The sequence below is a fragment of the Danio rerio genome, chromosome 24, assembly GCF_052040795.2.
Source record: "Danio rerio strain M-AB ecotype USA chromosome 24, GRCz13ab, whole genome shotgun sequence".
Classification (NCBI taxonomy): Eukaryota; Metazoa; Chordata; class Actinopteri; order Cypriniformes; family Danionidae; genus Danio; species Danio rerio.
In genome coordinates, this window is record NC_141044.1 from 32,145,031 (window position 1) to 32,168,239 (window position 23,209).

General features: G+C 37.2%; 1 protein-coding gene across 10 annotated transcripts in view; it reads right to left on the reverse strand.

The window, feature by feature from the left end:
* The window catches only part of col11a1a (collagen, type XI, alpha 1a), a 135,650-nt gene that overhangs the window by 50,811 nt on the left and 61,630 nt on the right, over positions 1–23,209 (reverse strand). For all 10 annotated transcript variants that reach the window (XM_087308795.1, XM_087308790.1, XM_087308793.1 and 7 more), the window contains 16 exon segments: positions 21,575–21,628; positions 20,273–20,317; positions 18,940–18,993; positions 18,771–18,815; positions 15,738–15,791; positions 15,540–15,647; positions 15,334–15,387; positions 9,795–9,848; positions 6,169–6,213; positions 6,021–6,074; positions 5,895–5,939; positions 5,146–5,199; positions 5,014–5,067; positions 4,023–4,076; positions 3,838–3,945; positions 2,247–2,336 (listed from right to left, as the gene is read on the reverse strand). In XM_087308795.1, the coding sequence (XP_087164921.1) occupies positions 2,247–2,336; positions 3,838–3,945; positions 4,023–4,076; positions 5,014–5,067; positions 5,146–5,199; positions 5,895–5,939; positions 6,021–6,074; positions 6,169–6,213; positions 9,795–9,848; positions 15,334–15,387; positions 15,540–15,647; positions 15,738–15,791; positions 18,771–18,815; positions 18,940–18,993; positions 20,273–20,317; positions 21,575–21,628 (972 nt within the window).

Sequence of the window (23,209 nt, forward strand, 5' to 3'; positions counted from 1 at the left end):
AAATTCTATTGTTGTACACGCACATGCATTTAAAAAAAGAATCCAATATTAGTTTTGGTAAAAACATGCACTCGTTTTTTATATTAATTGAAATATATGTAAACGGCACATATAGAGCATTTGTTTCCTTCACAGAAATCATTGATAACATTACATTTTCTATTCTAAAACATCTTCTACATTCTAAATCACTTACAAAAGCTAACGCGTATTCTAATATCATATATAAATCATATGAATAAATAAATAAATAATATTTATTAAGAGATTAAATGTAATATTTATTATTATTATTATTATTATTATTATTATTATTTATTATTATTATTATTATTATTAAGCAGGATATTGTTTTTATATTTTTAGGTATGTTTTTATATTTTGAAAAGTCTACTTATACAATTTAACACATGCAAACCACATGCAAACCAACAGGCACATGTCATATACAGTACAGATACTTAATAATGCTATGTTATGCTATGTGCTCCAAGCTTTGGAGACGTAACATAAATTCGGCTTTTAAATAATAGGTCACCTATGCTGTAGCTTTCGTCATGAGCCACGACTCAGTTCAAAATGACATCAACGTTTTCAAAGTGCTCTACAAAGGGAATGCAATAGCAAACATGAAGATCGCTAAAACTGAACTGTAAAAATACTTTGAAAGCAAATTACACCTAAGGGAGATGACTTTAATGCTTTTTTTAAAAAAAATTCCAAGTTTAAAAGTTCAAAATGAATAGGGTATAGGGAGGATCACTGAGAAAAGAACACAGGCAGTAGCTATGTTTCTAACTACAGCTGCAGAGGTGTAGTTGCAAGCATTCAAGTTTGAGAAGCAGTTTGCAAATGTTCGTTGGAACGATGGATTTGGGAAACGCCAAATCAACTAACTATGTTTGTAACGACAGAACTTACGACCTTAGTTGGCTAACGATGGTTTTCGGAAACGCACCCCAGTTTGTTATTTGCCTAATAAATGACAATAGGCTACAGTTTTTAATTTAAAACTTTAACAGATCCCCATTTTTTTCCTAATGATATATAATATGATAAATTTGTATTTAAAAAAATAAGTAGGCTATCATTTTCATATTTTTTTATTCTAAATCTTTACGAAATGCTTTTGGTACATCAAAACCACTGACAAGCTAATCTAGCAAAAAATAGTGCTTGAAATGTCACTAAAATGCAGTATTTAAATCTCATAATTGAAGAGAAAATGAGGCGAATAACTGCAAAAATGTCCACTTTTTGAGAAAAAAAGAACCACCCCTATCACCAGGCTGCCTACGGGCCTGATAAATCTAATACACATAACCAACGTCATGGCAGGCTGTTGATCTCTAGCACTTGTAAACATATTTTTGTTCTCGGACAAACAGCAGCCCAAACTGACAGCGGGTTTGGTCTTTTTTGACTGTGGGTTTCATTAATCTCCTGTTTGAGAGTGAAATCCACAGAACTCGACCGCCTGCTGGTTCTGCCTCCACACGACTGATATTTACTGGCCTTTTTTGTCTCACAGGACAGTTGTCATCTGGGACGCAGTGAAAATCAAAGCGCTGACAAGAGCTTATGTGTGTGTGTGTGTGTGTGAGTATGTGGAAATATCTTCTAGGTCCATAAGTTACATAATGATATATAAAATACCCTGTTGATGTGTATATTTCCTTAATGTCTTTGTAAGTGCATCTGTGAGTGTGTGTGTGTGTGTCAGGGTTCATGGAGGTGCCATCGTGTCTTGTGTGCTTATGTGTGTGAGGGCTTGAGATTGCCTCTCTAAAGGGCAGACACACGGTGGTCTCAGTAATGACTGTTGCTGTCCTAAGAGAGAGGAAAAAAATAGCCCCAGTAGAAAACAATCAGGCATCGCATGGAGAGCCAGCCACTGCCACTGACCTTGAGATCAGACATCAACAATGAACAAACAACCCCGTCTCCAAAAAATCTAATTGCCAACATTTCCAATTAAATCATTTTCTGGCCTGATAATACATATAAAAGACAACAGCCAGTCTGCTTCAAAAGGCGGTAAAGGGAAAGACGTGAGATGCAGGCAAATTAGCATAATGTATACAATGCAAAGTTAACTTTTTTAGAGGTTATACAGCATATTAAAGTCTTTGCGAGGCACATTGAAGTCCAATTCTGTGGCTGTAATGAGCCAGGGCTGCTGCGTAACTTTCTGTCTACCTGTAAGATTAGGAGGATTTATTGCGGTGATTTATTCATGATCTTACCGTCACTCCTGGAAGACCTCTTTCTCCAGGGAACCCTCTGAGTCCTGGTGGACCGTCTTTTCCTGGACTGCCCTGAGGACCTGGATCTCCCTGCGGATAGACAGTTGGCAATTGAATACTTTATTGAGCTTCCAATATAATGAACAGAAGATTTGCCCAAAATGAATTCTCCGCTGAAGCTAATGAGCTCTGAAACTGATGAAATGATTCGGAATTATTGCTAGCGCCAAATCCAGCAATGGCAGGTCGATTCAATTAATATTTTTGACCTCATACTGTAGCAGGATTAAAAGTGAGGTGGGTACATTTTATATAATGAAACATGTTTTCAATCTGATATCTCTATCTTTCATTGGTCAGACACACTTATATTTCCATGGGGCGCCACTAAAATTCACACGCCAGATAGTTTTAACATACATTTTTTTTTAAAAGGGGTATTAAACCATAAGTGTTTTAACATCAGGAAACACATTTGACCTTTAAAATGCAATAAAAAGTCCAATTAATGCTAAAACAAACTGCACTAAATAAATTCTACATCATTGGTTGCACCAAATAAACTTTATTCATTAAGCTTTAGCATTGGTTGTATAATATTTCAACACAATTAAGGCAGAAAACAATACTAAATGTCTCTTGCATGGCCAACATGTGCTTAAGAACAATACAATGCAATCAGACGGGACTGTTTGGCAGGCTCAAGAGATATTTAAAAACCCTAGTAAGCTTAAATACAACCTCCACTTGACCTCAGCGTTTTCACATTTTGATTAGATAACTGAATATGTCATTTTCAGCTAATGATAAGACAAAGCAAATGAGCAAAATCAGGAGAATGACTTGGGAAAAGACATGACTGGTCATCCTGTAGCACCATCCATGGTCTCCGGGATGTTCACTCACATCTGACAGCTGTCTGAAGTGGGCCGATCAAGCTGATTAAAGTGTCTCCGTTTAGGAGTGACAGAAATTGAAACCGAGATGGGATGGTTGGACATTCTGAGAAATTCAGTTCAGCTTTTAAATGCCACATCTACTAACAATTTAAAGTCTATTTAGAAAGGGAATTCACCAATTTTCTACAGTAGCGATGTTACAGCTAACGTGGATGCACCAGACGGATCAAGTTGCAAGTGATTTTTCTCAAAGTGAAAAACTCTGTGGGTCATCATCAATCATTTTCACTTCTGTTTGACCTTCAGCATCATGTAGTTCTCAAAATAAAGTAGCTTTATACAGTTGAAGTCAGGCCCCTTTTGATTTCCTTTTTTCTTTTTAATTTTTTTTCAAATAATGTTTACCAGAGCAAGGAAATTTTCACAGTTTGTTTGACAATATTTTTTCTTCTAGAGAAAGTCTTTGTTTTATTTCGGGTAGAATAAAAGCAGTTTTAAATTTTTTAAAAAGCATTTTAAGGTCAAAATTATTAACCCCTTTAAGCTATTTTTTTATTTATTTATTTTATACATATATATATATATATATATATATATATATATATATATATAGTTGAAGTCAGAATAATATAGAATTATTATATAGTTTGCTGTTTTGACTAAAGAAGTATGTAAACAGGACTGTCATTTACCTTTGCCCCTTCTTTTCCACCAGCGCCAGGAAGACCCTGCTCTCCGGGGGGACCAGGGGGTCCAGGATGTCCTCTTTCACCAATTGGACCGGTTTCTCCAGTCGGTCCCTTTTAACCCATTACAGACACATTTGTGAGATCAACAGTGAAAGTGTTTCTGCTTACCTCAAAATGAACAAACTTACCTGTGGTCCAACAACACCTCCAGGTCCTGGTGGGCCAGTTTTGCCTTGGAATCCCTAAGAAATAAAACACAGTAAGTATTTCTGATTGGTTTATTCATCCTTCCATCCACCCATTCACTAATCCACCCAAGTATTGTATATCCAACCAACCATTCATCTATTCATCCACCCACCTTTCAAACCATTAATCGATAGATCTGCCCAAAATCCAACCAACTAAATTACATTCATTTACTCATCTTCCCAGCTGTGCATTTACCCACCAAAATCCATTTATTAATGCATGAATCCATCCACCCACCACTTACTCGTCCATCCAACCATCTACCTACTAAAACCCCACCCATCCACACAAATCTATCTACTATACCTCTCAACCCACCCCTCCTGTTTTTCCTGGGTTTCTTCCATATTTTACGTTATCTTCCCATAAGGTACTGTATTTTCCCATATTTCTCCTGTATTTTCAATCTGTGTATGAAGGGTAGCAATAAACAATAAAGAGCCGATCCTCCCTGTACATAATCCATACCACCGAACCACCAGAGGATGCCCCTTGCTCTTAAATGTGAATCTGTTCTGTGCTTTCATTTTCTTTACACATGAAAACATTTTTAAATAAATATAAGAACAGCGGGATTCCCTTCCTTTCCATTACAGGTGCCGTTGACACTCCTATGCAATTCTCAAAACCGTCAGGGGTCAGGGATATCTCTTATTTTTACATCCCAATGTTGACAGGAATGCTATCCACTCCATCCAAACACAACCAGTCAAATCCCACCCACTGTCCAGGGCAAAACGAAGTACTTCACACTACGTTTTTAATAAGAACAATACAAATAGCTCAGTGAGTCTTTGGCTCAGGGAACATCCATAGGCTCTCTTCCCAGAGGCTCGAGCACCTGATCAGTCATGTCTGCTAAAGGTTATCGCTTGGGTACAGCTGCAATATTTGGGCGAATCTGTGTGAATGATTGGAAACACTTACAGTCTCTCCCCGCTGGCCAGGGTGACCGGGCAGCCCATCCTTTCCAGGTGGTCCCTAAAACACAAAAATATATTAGTTATGAGTTGTACAGAATCTTTAATAAGATGGATAACAACACAAACGGATACTTACAGGGGGACCCTTTGGTCCTGGGAAACCAACAGGACCCTGGGGTCCTTGAGGGCCCTGGAACAGACAGGAATGCAAGTGTATTTACTGATAAGGCTACTCTCTTAACTTGGTTAAAATAAAAATAAGGCACAAAGCTAATCAGAATCTAAGATGTGAGCAAGAAGAAGTGAAGGTTTATCTGGCCTGATCAGAATCTAAAATAAGTGCTAGAATAATTCAATGTTTACCTGACCTGATCTTTAGTCTTTAAATCTCATTTTGAAGTACCAAAAAAAAAGAGAAACGTTTATAAATACTCAAAATAACAAAACATTAATAAAATATTACAGCATTGGGAGTGCAACTTATGTAAAGTCTAGATCCTTCAAAAAAAAACTCCTTCTGATTCTGACAAACGGAATAAATAAGGAGTAAAACACTACAGAAAAATAGAGGAAGAAACAAGACCCGGATTCCATGGAAGAGATAAACAGTACAACATCAGATTTCATCTGATGTGAGCCTTGGACAACAGCCTTCCAGTGGTCTAATGCTCAAGAGTTCTTCATAAATCTATAATAGCTTCCAGACGAAAACAGCAGTCTGGTGGTAAGTCCTCTTATCTGGAGTACACCCACATGCTGAGCTAATCTTCACTGCACCTCCTGCAAAAGCACCCTCTTGGAGCGCTTCAAGCCGCACACCATCGCCATTGATGCAATGACGGGATAAAATGTTGTCAACTGCAATGCATTCTGGGTGGCACTTACTCTCTCACCGGGTGGGCCAGGTGGACCGTCGTTGCCTGCTGTTCCCTGTGATATAATGAAAGAGAGAAGCATAAGGACTGTGCAACGAGAAGTGACTGACTCAAACACAGTCTTCAGGAGTAGTACCTTCGGGCCTGGCTTTCCTGTTGGGCCTCTTGCACCTCGTGCACCACGGGGGCCCTATGAATTAGGCATATTTAAAGTGTGCATGATTAAATTCTGCATAATGTAATGTAAATTTTATCAGAAGGTCTAAGGAAGAAGCAGTACATACCGTTGGACCTCTTTGGCCTCTTGGACCAGCTTTCCCAGCCACCCCCTTTGAACGAGAGAAGAAAAATGAGTGTGGTACGAATCAAGGGGGGGAATTCAATAGCTACACACAGCAAATCCAATCGCTCCAGTTTGTTGCCGTTATTTTTGCCAAGATGAGATGGCAGTGTGTACAGGGGAAAACATTGGATACCTTCCCCTAGGATTTCTAAGAGCCACAGAGATATTTGTTTCAGATGAGGTGTAGGTGTATTAGAAGCACACAAACATACTCACAAGCATTGGCATTTGGCTTTCTGTATACAGGGGCCAAATGCTTGGAAAAATTGTAGCTAACCTGACATTTAGTTATGAATAAAAGCTTAGGGCTCAGTTGCTTCCGCTGAGAGGTTTCCTGTGAACAATATTGGGTAAACGTAATACTTCCATGTGAGAGCGATTCCCACTGAATTAATAGGAGGAGACTCTCTCCAGGGAAATATTCTATTGTTTTTGCTGTTTTTTGGTGATAGTCAGCAGAATTTACCCTTTCCATGTCACATAAGGGTTTCAGGGGAATGGTGTATGGCATGGTGTTTTTTTTTTTTTTTTTTTTGCCTCAAGTCAAACCTGGAGACACATTTCTATCACTATGACTCGTAATTATTTAGTGATTTCATCGATTGTGAGGTACCCTTTAAGTGTAGTAACCCTTTTTTTGGCCACACTGATCTTTATAGCCTCAGTTTTATCACAAATGCCACGGTTAAACAACAATTAGAGAAGCAAATCTATGGCTAATTTACAGTAACCATAGTAAAAGTACAGTATGTATTTGTTGTTGTTGTTGTTGTTTTGTATTAAAGCTGAGGTTAATTTTCTTAAGGCATAGATTGGTGCTCAGACTTATGGCCCTATCATACACCCGGCGCAATAATAAGCAAGACGTGTTTGGCACAATTTCTTGCTATTTTCAGACCAGCTCAACTCTAAATTTCATGTTTTGCACCACGTTGTTTAAATAGCAAATCCATTTGCGCCACTTTGTAGACCCATGGGTGTGCTGGTCTGAAAAGAAGGTGTGTTAAGGCGCATTGTTGACGTGTTGCTGAAAGCTGGTCTAAAGTCAAGTGAAGAGCACTTTAGCTATGCACCTTTGTGGGTCCAAACATGTAGACATTGCTTAATACAGACAGGATGTACAGCAATACAAAAATATCTTTACATATGAAAAATAAAAAAACTAAGAAGTATTATTTTCTACATAAATGTAAAAAAACATCTCCATGCCTTCTTCACCTCGGGGGATTTTTAAGTTTATTCATGACAATTGGCATTTGTAAATTTATTATATGCGTATTTATATTTGTTAAAATAAAAACAAGTTTAGATTTGTCCATCTGTTGGGATTTGGAACATTTAAGAATAGAACGTGTGTTTGGATAGTCTATAAGTTTTTTTGACTAAACTTCGGTATTATTGTTTATTTATTCGTTTCCTGGAAATTAGTACTGAATTTAGAAATAGTTTTAAGACAAATCTTTATGCTTAACAAATTAAATAAATATGTAGGCTAATGGATGTCTTCACAGAGTGAGTTTCCATTGTTTCCTTATCCATGAAAGTAGAGGAGTATATAAAAGAGTAAAAGTAAAGTAATGAGAAAGTTAAAAGGCCGAATGGAGAAGGCTGTTTTTTATCTTCGTGCAGCAGATTGTCTGTTTAACTGTTTTCTCGCTAATGAATTGTTCAGTTTTTCTACTTACGAAGTGCACCATGTAAATAGCAAATGCCCCATGGCACGACGCAACTGACTCTTAAAGGGAATGAAAGATGACACTCTGATTGGTTTAATACATTATGTTTAAAACACACCCATAACTCATTAAGAAGATAAGCACCAGCCTGTTAGACCATGCACCAGGGCGGCAACCATATTTTTCTATCCTTAAAATAGTAAAAGTGGATTCAGACATGCCCTTAATGCTTTTGCACCATTTGCTTTTGACTTTTCACCTAGATCGTTAAAATAGAGCCCTTAATGTTCAGACATTGTACTTAATGCATATTTAGCATAATGTTTAAGAAATAGTCTCATATATTCACTCATTAATTGGTTTAGTAAGCATAATAGGTTTAAGCTAACAATATGTAGCTTAATGCTAATGACTGAAAACATGCTGCTTACTGTAAAGTAATTTTGGTTCTGCGAGTGATAGCTAATAAAAATATATTTATATACAGTTGAAGTCAGAATTATTAGCCCCACTGTTTATTTTTTTCCTGAATTTCTGTTTAACGGTGAGAAGATTTCTTCAACACATTTCTAAACATAATAGTTTTTTAACTCATCTCGAATAACTGATTTATTTTATCTTTGCCATGATGAAAGTAAATATTATTATTTATTTTTTTAGATATTTTCAAGACACTTCTATACAGCTTAAAGTGACATTTAAAGGCTTAATTAGGTTAACTAGGCAGGTTAGGGTAATTAGGCAAGTTATTGTTAAAAAATGTTTTTTTTTTCTGTAGACTATCGAAAAAAATGCTTTTTTTATTTTTTTTAAATTAAAAACTGCTTTTATTCTTGCTGAAATAAAACAAAAAAGACAAAAAAATAATATCAAACATACTGTGAAAATTTCCTTTTTTCTGTTAAACATAATTTTTAGAAATATTTAAAAAAGCAAAAAATAAAATAAAATCAAAGGTGGGCTAATATTTCTGACTTTAACTGTAAAGCTTTCTAATAGAAAATTTTGGATAATGTATGTAAAACATCATAAATACACTTTTAAGAGTTTATTTTTCACAATTTATTTGTTTTTGTGTCTGTAGGTTTTAATTTCAATAAAAAATAACTATTATTTGACTTCATTATTTGAAACGTGTTTGTAGTTATAAAATTGGGTAAATATGTTGATACTGAATTCTTTGCACAAGGGATCAGCTAAGCTAGTTGGCTTATGACCGGTGTGTTGTAATTATTCAGTAGTTTTCATCTATTGTGAGGTACATGCAGATGGTAAACTGCAGGTTTACTTGTGGAAAGCTAATCGACCAGTGGTATGCTTTGCTAATGATAGCTCATTGGAAACTACAAACAGTACAAGAATGTTTAAATTAATCTACAGCTTCAATTAAACACTATTATATATTTTAAATAACCTTACATATTATTTTTTAGTGACATAAAAACAGTTCACACAACCTACTTGCTAATAAAGTGATTTTGTGAGATACTAAAGACCTAAATTTTTACTGCATTCCATGTAAATGACTTCAAATTTAGGCTAAATGTGAAACTGTATGCAAAGGACAGAAAAGGTAAGTATATAAAGTGTGTGCGAATGTAAGCGCTATTCATTACAACATACAGTATGACAATATCACAACAAAGGCTACTGTATTCTTCTGGCCACTTTCAGAAGCGGAACAGTTTTCCACAAGCATGTTTGCAGTTGAATGACGGCGAAGACACTAGTTCGCACATCTTTTGTTGTCACTTATTGATTCGTGTCCATGTTTTTGCACGGAGTCATCATACGAATCCTTTCATAAAAAGAATCAATCAGCCTTTTTCATGTGCCTGTTATAATGCAGTGCGCACTCCACACAAAAGCAGGTTGGAAGAATCCATCTCACCCTGCCTCCTTTCTCTCCATTGGCTCCTGGGAATCCGGGGAAACCGGTCGAACCCTGCAAATCAAAGAAAGAGACTTAAGGGAGGGAGGAAGGAAGCAAGACCTGCATATAAATGAGGGATGAACTCCAAGAGTCCTGACTCTCCAGCAGTTAAACGCCATTACAATCTGCTAGCATTAGCGTCTTTGGCGTCGCTACTTCCCCTGAAGAGTTTTAAATAGCTCGTAGTCCCCCATTGTTAGAAGAACTCTGAATGCCGATGATGTATCCCAAGATAAACAAAGCCGATCTCGATGATCACTTTCCTTGTTTGGCTTGCACAACATTAAGCGGGAGCTGATCGCTTTTCAGTGAGGAGATGCAACTTTGTCCACCAAGGACCGAGGACGGTATAATCAACCCGAAACAACAAGACGTTGGATGAAAACAAATGACCACTCAGTCAGATAAACAACCAAACAAGAGTCACTACTGATGAGTCTTAATCGCTCTCATTCTCACTTCTCGTCCGTTCCTTTCTTTCATTCTCAATGCAGTAAATTAAAAACAGCTTACCGGCGTTCCTCAATCCTGGCAGCGGTGTAAGCATTCAAGAAAGAAAATCAATAACTGTTTTACACATTCATCTTAAGTGTCAAGCCCTATAGAATTCAAGCTTGATTTACCACAAAGGATATCATGAAACTGTAAAGGTGAGACACTGACGAATAAGCGATGACACTCTGTGGAAAAAAAGGCCACAATTCCCTAGTCAGTAAGCACTCAGACGGTGATGGCCAAAAGTGCACTTCATGATAATTTGAGAGTTGGCAGGCTGTTTGAATGCGTTCCAGAGATGATGGCATGTCAAAGTGCTTGTAATCACATCACTTGTCTGCCGTCTGTTAATGTCACTAAATAGAGGCGGATTTATGAGACTGTAAATCTACTGCTAAGACCAACACCTACACTCTAAAAAAACGCTGGGGTGTTTTTTTTAACCCAAATGCTGGGTTGAGACTGATGGGTAACAACGTTGGGTTGATTTAACCCAATTTACTGTAAGTCAAAATTCTTGATCTATAACCCAGCTCTGCTGGGTTGGGAACGCAGATGTGAAAGAGAGCACATACGTCACGTCAACATCCAGGAACATCAGCGTGAGACACCGACATTTTCTTTGCGCCGTCTTTAAAGGGAAGCGAGTGTAATTCTGTCTAAAACCTAAGTTATTCAGAGTGTTTTTAATATGTTTACACCCTCTTCTTTATAACCTAACGACTAAGTGACAGGCAAGCTTTGCCTCACGGCCGACATCTTGCTCAGTGGATGGGAAAGCGACATTGGAAGTAGCTTGAAAAGGATACGTTTTTTTTTTTTTTTTTAATATTAGGCTCTGGGACTGGGCTTTAATCTTTCATTCATTTCCTTCAGCCTCTCTATTTCAGAGGTCGCCGCAGTGAAATGAACCTCTAATTATTCCAGCATATGTATTGTGTAGCAGATGTCCTTCCAGCCACAACTCATTATTGGGAAACAACCATACACACTTATTCACACACACTACAGGCAATTTGGTTTATTCAATTCACCTGCACCACATGTCTTTGAACTGTAGGGGAAACCGGAGCACCCGGAGGAAACTCACATGAGCACGGTGAGAACATGCAAACTCAACACAGAAATGCCAACTGGCCCAGCCAGGGCTCAAACCAGCAACCTACTTTCTGTGAGGTGACAGTGCTAACCACTGAGCCACCGTGCTGGGACTGGACTTTATTTCATGTTAATTCAGTTAAAGATAAGCTTGTGAAATGTTCCAATTAAACTGCAGGACAAAATAAATGCAGAAATAGGGAATGAGGTTTCCCAAACATTCTTCCATTGATTTAAAAAACAACACCTCACGGCGTTGGTCTAAGCATTAATTCGGTTAAATACAACAATATTTTTAATAATTAATGAATAAATGTTAGTGTGTCATTGGTTAGCCCTATCGCCTCACAGCAAGAAGTTCACTGGGTTGAGTCCTGGCTGAGTTAGTTGGCATTTCTGTGTGGAGTTTGCATGTTCTGCCCATGTTCGAGTGGGTTTCCTCCACAGTCCAAAGACATGTGCTATAAGTTAACTGAATTAAGTAAATTGGCCACAGTGTATGAGTGTGTGTGTAAATGAGTGTGTTTGGGTGTTTCTCAGTACTGGGTTGCAGCTGGAAAGGCATCCGCTGCGTAAAACATATTTCGGAATAGCTAGTGGTTTATCCCGCTGTGGCAACCCCAGAGCACCCAGAGGAAACCCACATAAACATGAGGGGAACAAACTGAAATGCCAACTTACCAAGCTGATGGTCGAACCAGTGACCTCCTTACTGTGAGGTGATTGTGCTACCCACTTCATCACTCTGATGCCATAATTATATTTATTAGAGTATTTTATATAAGTATACTAAACTGGCAGACACAGCATCAGTAGAATAAAATTTCATTTTTTGTTGATTTACCAAATCATATTCTGAAGGTAAATCATTATAGCCACAGAAGCAGTGTGCACTATAGGGCTGGGCCATTAATCGAAAAGTAATTGAAATCGACATTTAGAATTTTATAATTGACCTAATTTATCCAGGTGAATTTTTTTTAATTTCTTTCCCTACCGCATGTGGAGTCCCCTGACCCCGCTCTGTTAAGACTGATTTATACACAGGTATGGTCTGGCACAGCCTTCGCACAGTCGCATACCTGCGCACCTCTCAAAAAAATATAGCTACACATCGCATATTTCCACTAAATTGACGATGATTGCAAGCTGTGTCAGAGATGCCTTGAGACTGCACATTTTCCATTAAATTAAAATTATAATTTACAATAAAATATTTGTTAACAGAAGACGCAAGTAATGCAGTGTTTACAATATTATAGGAAGAGTTAATTTATTTAGTAGAGATGCTGCTTATTTACTACTTTTAATATGAAAAACATTGAAAATAATAATTTTTTTTCCAATAGTGCAAGTTATTTATTGAACTTTTTTTCTAAGAAAAACAGTGACTTGGTTTTAGGCAATGTGTTTTATTTTTTTAGTTGTTCAAGGTTGATGTTTAATAAATAATCATAGTTAGTAGATAGAGTGTGTTTCCTTCACTTATTTTAAAATCAAGTAATGCTTTCTTCATTCAGAAATCTCTCACTTGTAATATGTGAGCAGATTTACCTTACAAAACTTGTCAGTGAGGGTGAGGCAGTGGCAGTGGCGCAGTAGTAGTGCTGTCGCCTCACAGCAAGAAGGTCGCTGGGTCGAACCTCGGCTCAGTTGGCGTTTCTGTGTGGAGTTTGCATGTTCTCCCTGCCTTCACGTGGGTTTCCTCCGGGTGCTCCAGTTTCCCCCACAGTCCAAAGACATGCGTACAGGTGAATTGGATAGGCTAAATTGTCCGTAGTGTATGAGTGTGTGTGTGTGTGGATGTTTCCCAGAGATGGGTCGTGGCTGGAAGGGCATCCGCCGCGTAAAAACTTGCTGGATAAGTTGGCGGTTCATTCTGCTGTGGCGACCCCGGATTAATAAAGGGACTAAGCTGACAAGAAAATGAATGAACTTGTCAGTGAACTAAAATAATTGTTCATTAATCATAATAGTTAAAAAGTTCAAGATTTTGATTTTAGGCCAAATTGCCCAGCCCTGGGGCCTCATGTACTGTATCAACGCTGCGTACCCACAAAAACTGTGTGTATGCCAGACTTCACGCTGAAATTAACGTGCGAATGTGCGTTGGTTCATGCCAACTTCATGTCTGGCATAGGTGTATTTCTTGTGTGTGTGTGTTATTTTTTTTCCATTGGCGACTCCTACAGGCAATTATGCTAAATTGCACACTAAAAAGTAACTAAGCCGTGCAATGCAAGCTGTATGGGATGGATCATCCGCATGTCTAGCAGGCATATATGGTTTCCATACCATGCAGTTGACCAGCCAAACATTTGGAAGCAATTTGCAGCGATTGCTGGTTTTCCCAATTTAATCGGAGCGATCGACTGCACACACGTATTTGCATATGTGAATCAGAAACATTTCCATTCAATAAATGTGCAAATAATATGTGATGCTCAAATGCACTTAACAAATACTGTAGCAAGGTGGCCTTGGTCAACCCATGATTAATTCATCATCACAAACAACATGGTTGGAATGAAGCTCCAAGGTGGCAGGCACACGGTCAGTTGTAGAGCGAGTGATTGGTGCTGCTGAAACGGCGGTAGTGCTGCCTTGATAAGAGCGGAGGAGTGCTGCCATACTGCCCTAACAAAGTGTTCCTCTAATACATCTGTGTCTCCCACAGACACGGATACTACTCCAGACAGTAAAGTGCCACCCACAATTGAGGCAACTCTCTCCACAAAGGCTGTTAGTTCAGCATCCCTTGTTCCCCTGCCTGTTCGGTCCACACTTTCACAGTGCGCCGCTGTTCTCTTCTCTCAACCTGCACCTTTACATAGGACCATTTCTTTTTTTTAATACACTCACAGTGTAATGTTCAGGCCCCACTGTGTTAACCGCGTCAGCTAAACTCTCACACTCTATTTTTTTCTTTTGTTATTAATCCGGAGGACAAACTTGCAAATAACACAATTCTTCTCCTGTTTACCTCCGATAGGTGCACCTCCAATTCACATTCTGTGAAGTTTCTCTTTTTGCTTGCTTTTGCCATTGCTTTTTCGTTTGGTTTTGCCAAAGTAGAGTCATTACCATATTTATTAGGGGGAGGAGGCAGGAAGGGGTTTTGCGCTCGTGCACGTGCGCTCAGTTTCACGTTAATTCAGATGTACAAAGAGAATATGCGTGGGATTCCATGTACGCAGTGTTTCATACATCTGAATTTTTAACTGCGTACACACATTTACAGCTTTGTCCGTACGCAATGTTTTAGTATGAAATATGAACGCAAGTCTTTGTACATGAGGCCCCTGGTGTGCACACAGCAAACACAAAGAAAAAATAAAAATACAACTTAAAATTGTCAGAAAAATATGATCTGTGCAGTTTTGCTTTTCTTGTATATCTTGTTTAAGCATGTTTTTAGATATCTTTGCTTGCCAAAAAAAGGGAAAAATATTTCACATGAATTATAAATGGCCATGTAGTGCACTCCAGATTCACCAAGCAGTGCACAAAATTGTGACCTGAAAACCTGAAAATTCAGTCTTCATCTATATCCGCCTGTAATGACGTCAGTGCTGGTCTCCAGACCTCGGAGGCCACTTAAGGTCTAGTTTGGGTCTGTCTTGAGCCAGATTGGGTTCTGCTGTTACAGCTGATGCTGTTGCTGATGAAAGGCTCTGAGGTCTGACACAGGCATCTGTACTCAGTTCTGCTCTCCGCCTGCGTGACCAGAATCACCAACAGCACAGCCAACAATCCTGGCATGAGCTCCGCTTTCTCAGCGCAGCATGCATAATGCATTCTCAGGAGGGCATTAGTTCATGCTAATGAGCCGAGTTGTTGTTTAGCTCATAAGTGAAGCGATCGTGATGCAGGTACAGGTGTCATGTTCAATTTAAGAGCATACCTTTGGCCCTTGACGTCCTGGATAGCCGGGCAATCCTGGAACACCTAGTTTGCCCTGGTGAAAAACAAGCCAAGGATCATTAGCGGAAGAACAGTTCTGGACAAACAAACATCTCCTTTGATATTAATATTCAAAACGCAATTGCTGATCCCCCATGCCTCGCTAATAAACTAATCACGGTAAACTGCAGTCAGCAAGCTGTGTACCTTTTCTCCGGCAGATCCCTGGGGTCCAGATTCACCGTTAGGCCCTGCACGACCCTTCGGGCCCTCTGGACCATCTTCTCCTCTGGGTCCAGCCAGTCCAAGCTCTCCCTGATTGTAAAGATATAAAATACAGTCATTCAGTGTGTGTTGTTTGTGAAGTGAAATGAACTTGAGCCAGGCTGTATGCAATTTATTTACCCTGTCACCTTTGAGACCCATGTCTCCCTTGAAACCTGGGAATCCATCCTCACCCTGAAAAGTAAAGTGTGAAAAAAAAACAGTTATTGCTTCTGCATGTAAATACCGCACAATTAATTCTTTAGTCCTGCACCAGAGCTCCATCTGCTGAAAATAATTTGATACTGCAACACTATCAATGACTTGCAGTCAAGTCTGAAAGTAATACATTTATGTTTATGGAACAGTAACTCATTTTCTTAATTTATTTGTTTTAATGAAATTATTTTAAGTATAAATCATCACACTTTTTTTCATCCAGTTGCCAATGAAATATTACCTTAATTTGTACTAAAATAAATACTAATAAGATTTTTCAAATAAGATATATTCATGTTAGCTAAAACATTTATTAATGTTACCTGTGTGCATTTACAATTGTTTTAAGAAACCGTTCCTACCTACGTCAATTTGACTTTCAATGTAGTTTTCTTCTTTTAATTTAATTTAATTTACTGTTTGATTTGTGTCGCTATCTTGTTTGTTTGTTTATTTAGTGTATGCAAATGACAGCCTTCGATTCAAGACAAATTTCCCTACTGGAGAGAAAGTATATTGAATAAATACATTAATAAATGTACTAAAATAAATACAACTAAATTAATATGAACAAAAACGTATGCAAACATTGAACAAAAAAATTAAATACACACACAAAAAAAACTTTAAATGAAATTACCATAAAATCGCTAAATTAATACAATACAAAATAAACCTGTTAATAATGCTGCCAAATAAATATTTCACATTTTCTAAGATTACTAATTACTATTTCTAAAAAAAAAACTAAAATAAAAAAAATGTCTAAAAATTTGAAAGACAAACGTAATAAAAATGACTAAAACAATAACATAAAATGAAAATAGAAAAAATATAAAACTATCAGCAAATTACAATTAAAACCAATAACAGACTACATTAGTACCTCGTAGTGTCAGGAGACAACTCATTTTCAATAAATCATATACTCACCTAACTTTCATAATAACCTTAAGTAAGGTTGCGCAGTATATCATTGATCATTAATTTTCCAATATGTGCGTCTGCATTGGGTTAGATTTATAGATGACCAGAAACCACAGGTCAAAAACAAGCAGCAAGCTCCCGCTCTCCCTCGTAAGCAAATATGGAAGTAACTGAAACTGCAATTCATCGAAGTCCTGTCTCCATAATAGAGCAAATTTCTATTGAGCCCTCTGCTAAAATGGCCAACATTACAGCAGTAAAAAAAGGTGTTTACAGCCTGGTACAAAGAAAGATTTTGGTTCATATAGCTAATATTACCCTTCATGACACTTTATTACTTTACTTTATATTAAGTTATATTAAGTCTGCGTAATTAAGGGGGTGGTCACTTGAGTGACAGTTAGGTCTCGCTGGTCGCCATCGCTTCACCACAGCTGATTCCAGCTGATTAGCTGCTGAACTCGGCATATACATCGTATTTTTTGTGTTGTTTTATGTGGTTTTACACAGTCCAATTGCCTTTTGGAATAATATCCGACAATTATCAGATAAAATGGCATGCTGAGTGCACTTAATTGTGTTCACAAACCATTCAAGTGGCCTCCATTTCCCAGGTGAGTGATATTATATACTTATACCATCTCTTTAAATGTATTTGTTTTATTTAGGATTATTTATTATTTATATTTTTCCTTAGACCTGTGAAGCCCTCCAGTAACAGTCATGTGAAACGTTTTCATACAGTGTTATGCCTGACTTTCATAAATAGCCTTGCATTTACTGACACAGACTATTTTTTAAGTATTATGAAGTAATTTGTGTTTTCCTGCTCAATGTAACAATGTAATAGTGCATAAAGATGTTTCATAAAGATGAATTTCATTTAATTATTTAAATGTTTAAGACGATACAGTGCTATTTTACATTTGATTATTCAATTTCTGTACTTGAATACAGTCGCTCTCTCCAGAAATCCATTAAGCACGGTTTATTTCACTTAAATAATTTGCTCAATTTTGTTTATTTATGACTGTAGTTTATGTATATACTAAATTACATGTCGGCACCAATAGTAGTTTAAGTGCGCCAACATATAGCACCATAGTGCTCACAGCGACACGAGTTTGAGTCCTGGCTCTAGGTCCTTTGCCGATCCTTTCCCTCTCTGCTCCCAATACTTTCCTGTGTGTCCTCGACTATCCTATCTAAATAAAAGGTGAAAAAGCCCTAAAGATACAGAAAAAGATATTTACAGTATAGATTTCACTCCCCTACAAAATCATGCCAGGTAATGACTTTGGAAGAAGAACTATTTAAGTCATCTGGTGAAATTATATCATTATATATATCACAGTGAAAAAATATTGCAATGTTAAATTTTTATACTATCATGCAGCCTTAATCTTTAGTAATTTCTAAACTAAAATATACACGATTCAAAGCTAAAACTATGTGAAACGTAATGCTGATTTATCATTGAACTAAATGTTCATTCTGTCACTAAACGTCAGTCTGAATTTACTTATTTTAATCTTTCTCGTTGCGTCATACATATTGTTTTTAAACCGTGTAACCACTGTCAACTCAACTTTATTTATGTATTTATTTAAAAAGGCACTCATTCTTGTTCTGAAGGCACTACAGCATCAATCCCATCACCAATTGAGCATCATTTCCTCAACATCACTAAAACTTAGCCAACTTCACTCTGATTAGCATTCATTTCAGAATTTGCCAGTGGTTTTTGAGCCGGAGAAAGAAGAGATTGTACATATATTTAATGGTGATGGAGTGGTTCTGTCTCTTGAATGAGTGCTATGACACTCTCTCTGCATGATTAAACAGCACTTATGAAATGATTTTTAAGTGGAGAGATTGTGTAGTAGCTATTGGACTCTATTAATGCAGATTTACTGACCGCTAAGTGTCACAGCACTGGTACTTAGTGCAAGTTATAATGTCTACCAGAGGTCACGTGTGGCGATTTCTCCATTACTTTGTTGAAAATAGATGTGGATTTATGCACACCTTCTCTCCTTTGCCTCCCTTTAGACCACGGACACCATCTGCACCCTGTAAGATGAAGAGCATATGATCAAGCAAAACTCACAAACTCATCACACATCCATAAATCTCTATCAAACACACACACACACACACACACACACACACACACACACCAACAAAAACGCTTTACCTTCACACCGCGAGGGCCAGGATAGCCGATGGGGCCCTGGGGACCAGGCTGGCCCTGAAAATGACAACAGTGAAATATTATTAAATGTTTGTGGTGTAGAGCACAAGAAAATCTGTGGCCGAGGTAACCTTGCAGGAGGTTTATAGCAGATCAGAAACTTTAAACATTGATTTCTTAATCTGAGATTGTAGTAAACAGTGATTCAGCAAAGAGGGAGCCTTTTCAGAATGTTCTGGCAAAGTTTTTCTCAAGGAAATGTACAACTGTTTTTCCTGTGAGGTTAATAGGACCATTTTAAATGATTTAAAAAACTTAAACATCACGTTCCAAAAGGAAATATCTGAATCTTTCCTTAATGTTATATTATTTTTATTGATTTTTTTAAACATACAAATTCTAATTTGAACCACTAAGTAATATATACACTCCCCGGCCACTTTATTAGGTACACCGGCCCAACTGCTCATTAGCGAAAATTTTTAATCAGCCGATTACATGGCAGCAACTCAACGCATTTAGGCATGTAGATATGGTCAAGACGATCTGCTGCAGTTTAAACCGAGCATCAGAATGGGGAAGAAAGGTGACGTAAGTGACTTTGAATGTGGCATGGTTGTTGGTGCCAAATTGGCTGGTCTGAGTATTTCAGAAACTGCTAATCTACTGGGATTTCCACGCACAACCATCTCTAGGGTTCACAGAGAATGTTCCGAAAAAGAGAACATATCCAGTGAGCGGCAGTTCTGTTGTCGCAAATGCCTTGTTGATGCCAGAGGTGAGAGGAGAATGGCCAGACTGGTTCGAGCTGACACCTATTGTGTTGTTCCTGACCCACCTGTAATGACCACAGTGTCACATCTTCTGATGGCTACTTCCAGCAGGATAACGCACCATGTCATAAAGCGTAAATCATCTCAGACTGGTTTCTTGAACATGATAATGAGTTCACTGTACTCAAATGACCTCCACCGCACATGTAATTTCCTTCAATGAATCGCCCAGCGTAGACTTAAATGTAATAAGATATTGCTCATGGTTAGTTTACGTTAGCTAACACATTGATTAATGTTAATTAGTTACTTGTATGAAGACACAATGGTTTTAAGAAATAATTTTATGTCAATTAGATTTTTAAATGTAATTCTCTTTCTTGAATGTAATGTTACAGTTTGATTTGAGTCGATTTGTTGTTTGTTTGTTCGTGCATGCAAATGAGAGCCTAAGATCCAAGACTAATTTCCCCACTGGAGACAAAGTATGTTCATATTCATAAACAGAGAATTATGACACATTATTATTCAATAGATCAAATGTATAAAAAAGGTTTGCTTACCAAAGCTCCTTTCTCTCCAGGTGGACCCTCTTTACCAGGATGTCCCTGTAAAATGAGCACATATATTAAGTATATTTGACTGTAAAATGACTGTAAGGTTGACTGCGGGAGAGTGTGCTTTAAATATGGAACAAGTGAGCTTTAAAATACTTGATTTACTTGATTTTTTGCAACTGTTTCACACCACAAGCGCAAGCAGAGCGTGAGCAGAGCATGAGCAGTACGTGCGCAGCACGTATGGAGAGCAGAAGCAGCATGCAGGCGTTTGACTTTCACACCGACTGCATCTGCAGCACACAGCTCATCGGGAGCTGCTGCACAGACCAATCCATCTCTGCCTATTTTATCTAGTTACCTATATTAATGGCCTTTTTTTTTTTTACTTTTTATATGCACCAAGGCCTGCTGCAAGTTGCTGCAAATCTTTTTTTTTTTTGACAAATGATATAGATCCTAATGAACTGTATGCTTCTCACGCTCTGGGGAGTGCCATTCATGTCTTTTCAGGTGCACTCAGTCAGAAGATAATCGCCTGTGAAGTCATGACATTTTGTTTTTGATTGTCAGGATGATGTGGGCCTATATTTATAATAATATTTATACAATATAATTATTATAATGCTATTTATACATGATCAGATTAGTGTGCAACTTACTAAGCAAATCTGATACTAAAATTGTTTTAAATTTGGTTTTGTAGTTCGGGCCCAAATAAATATTTGTTGCTGTTTTTATTTGTTTAAGTTCATTTGATTGAATACATAAAAATCAGTGGATACTATCGATCCATTTATTGGGTAAAATTGCAACTTTTTATTGTCATTCAATATGTCTTTGGTCATTATCAATGCAATGCAAAAATAGACCCAGCGCCGAAACTATCATGGCACTGCTGCTTCAGTGATGTTCATACCTCATGCTGCCTCTGCGTGCGGTATGAAAGTTCTAACCTGCTAACATAGACGCCGAAAAAAAACAAGTGCTGCTCATGCTTGCAGTGTGAAACAGGCTTTAGAGGAAAAACTACAAAGTTGTCACAGTTAAACAATGTTTCAATGTTTGAAACTTCTAGCCATTGTCTTCTATAGTATTTTGTTTCAGTGAAGTAAATAGCAATGTTGGTATTACTTCAATGAAGTAATACCAACATTCTTCCAAGTATCTTCTATTACATTCAATAAAGTATGTTAGCATGCAAATCTTTATAAAGATAGATCATCAGCTAGGGTCTAATTCCTGCAATGAATCATCGCCTATCTGTAGTTTAGTAGACATGAATCACTCCATATGTCTGCTACTCACAGGAGGCCCATCTGCACCAGGCAATCCAGGCAAACCAGACCTTCCCTGAGGGCCCTGAATGAGGAGACAGAGAACAAGATGTTGGATTGGATGAAGAAGGATTTCTAAGAGCACAGATGCCCCACAGGAAACAACTCGCGCTGAATCATGAAGCAGATTTCTTGTGAGGTAAAACACTTGAAAAAAATGCTATGGAAATAAATGCATGTTATGCTGATGTTCTGAGACGAAGTCACATGTATGCTCAATATCTATCTATCTATCTATCTATCTATCTATCTATCTATCTATCTATCTATCTATCTATCTATCTATCTATCTATCTATCTATCTATCTATCTATCTATCTATCTATCTATCCATCTATCCATCCATCCATCCATCCATCCATCCATCCATCCATCCATCCATCCATCCATCCATCTATCTATCCAAAGCAAAAGATCAATGTCATATTAATGACTTAATGTTTTTATGGTAATTATCATTTTAAGAAAAAAAAATCAATGTTATTCTGGTTATTATTTTATTTTTTCTAGCACCAAAATAGATCAATTCTTATTCTTAGATAAAGCTTTCAGATAAAGTCTTGTTTTCTAAAATGACATAAAAATTAAGTGATTTTGGTTAGAATAATGCCTTTTTTATTTACTTTTTTCTTTAATTCATTTTTTTTTACTATTTTAAGCATGAAGTCACTTAATTTAGAATATTTCTACTGAAAACAAGATAAAAATACAATGTTTTGCATTGTAAAATCTTTAAGTTTCGTAGTGATGGCTTAAAATATTCAGTTTTGAATTCCCAAATGACCTTTCGGTGACCAGTTCTTCCAATAGACCATTTTGATGTTTATAAACAAAAACAATGGTCCCAGCATATTCCCTGTTTGATTTTATGTTTTATTACATGTTGATAAATAATGTTATGATAGCTGTTTTAACATTACAGTTTTTCTCGATTGCTTGGATGCAGCCGTCAACTGAAACTCCACATTTTCAAAACAGTTAACACACAGGCCTAAACAGCGGCACTTATGGTCAAAATGACACATTTTGCTTGCAAGACGTACATACCATGTCAAAACATAATGATGACAAAATATGCAACAACAGCTATAGTTTTACCTTCAAACAACACAATTTGCTAACAAGTATATGAACACTTTCAATTAATCATTACACAATGGACAACAAAATACAAAATACAGAACTCAGTTTGAATCAGTGCACCATTGCTTGCCATTGTAGCCTATTGCCAATGCCATTTGTTGTCTTTCTATTTGGGCTGTCAAATTTGCCTTTTTGCGAAGAATTGGATCCAGAATAAGAAATGCTTTGATTAAATCTATATTTAAATGCATGACATTTTTCAAACTGTGGCTGAAAACTAAAATACTGTAAGAAAAAAAAACAGACAAAAGTAATAAAATACTGTAAATATTAGGAAAAACACATGTAAACCAATATACAGTCAAATCTATTGGGAGAATAGGACATTATAGGCCTCTATTGACCTCCTCCATCCATGCTGGCACAGAACAATTTTTTAAGTTTGCAGACTGATTGCTAATTAAAGATTTGTGTGAAGGAGTGTCAAACCGGTGCTTTAGTGAATTCATACTGATCTTGTTAG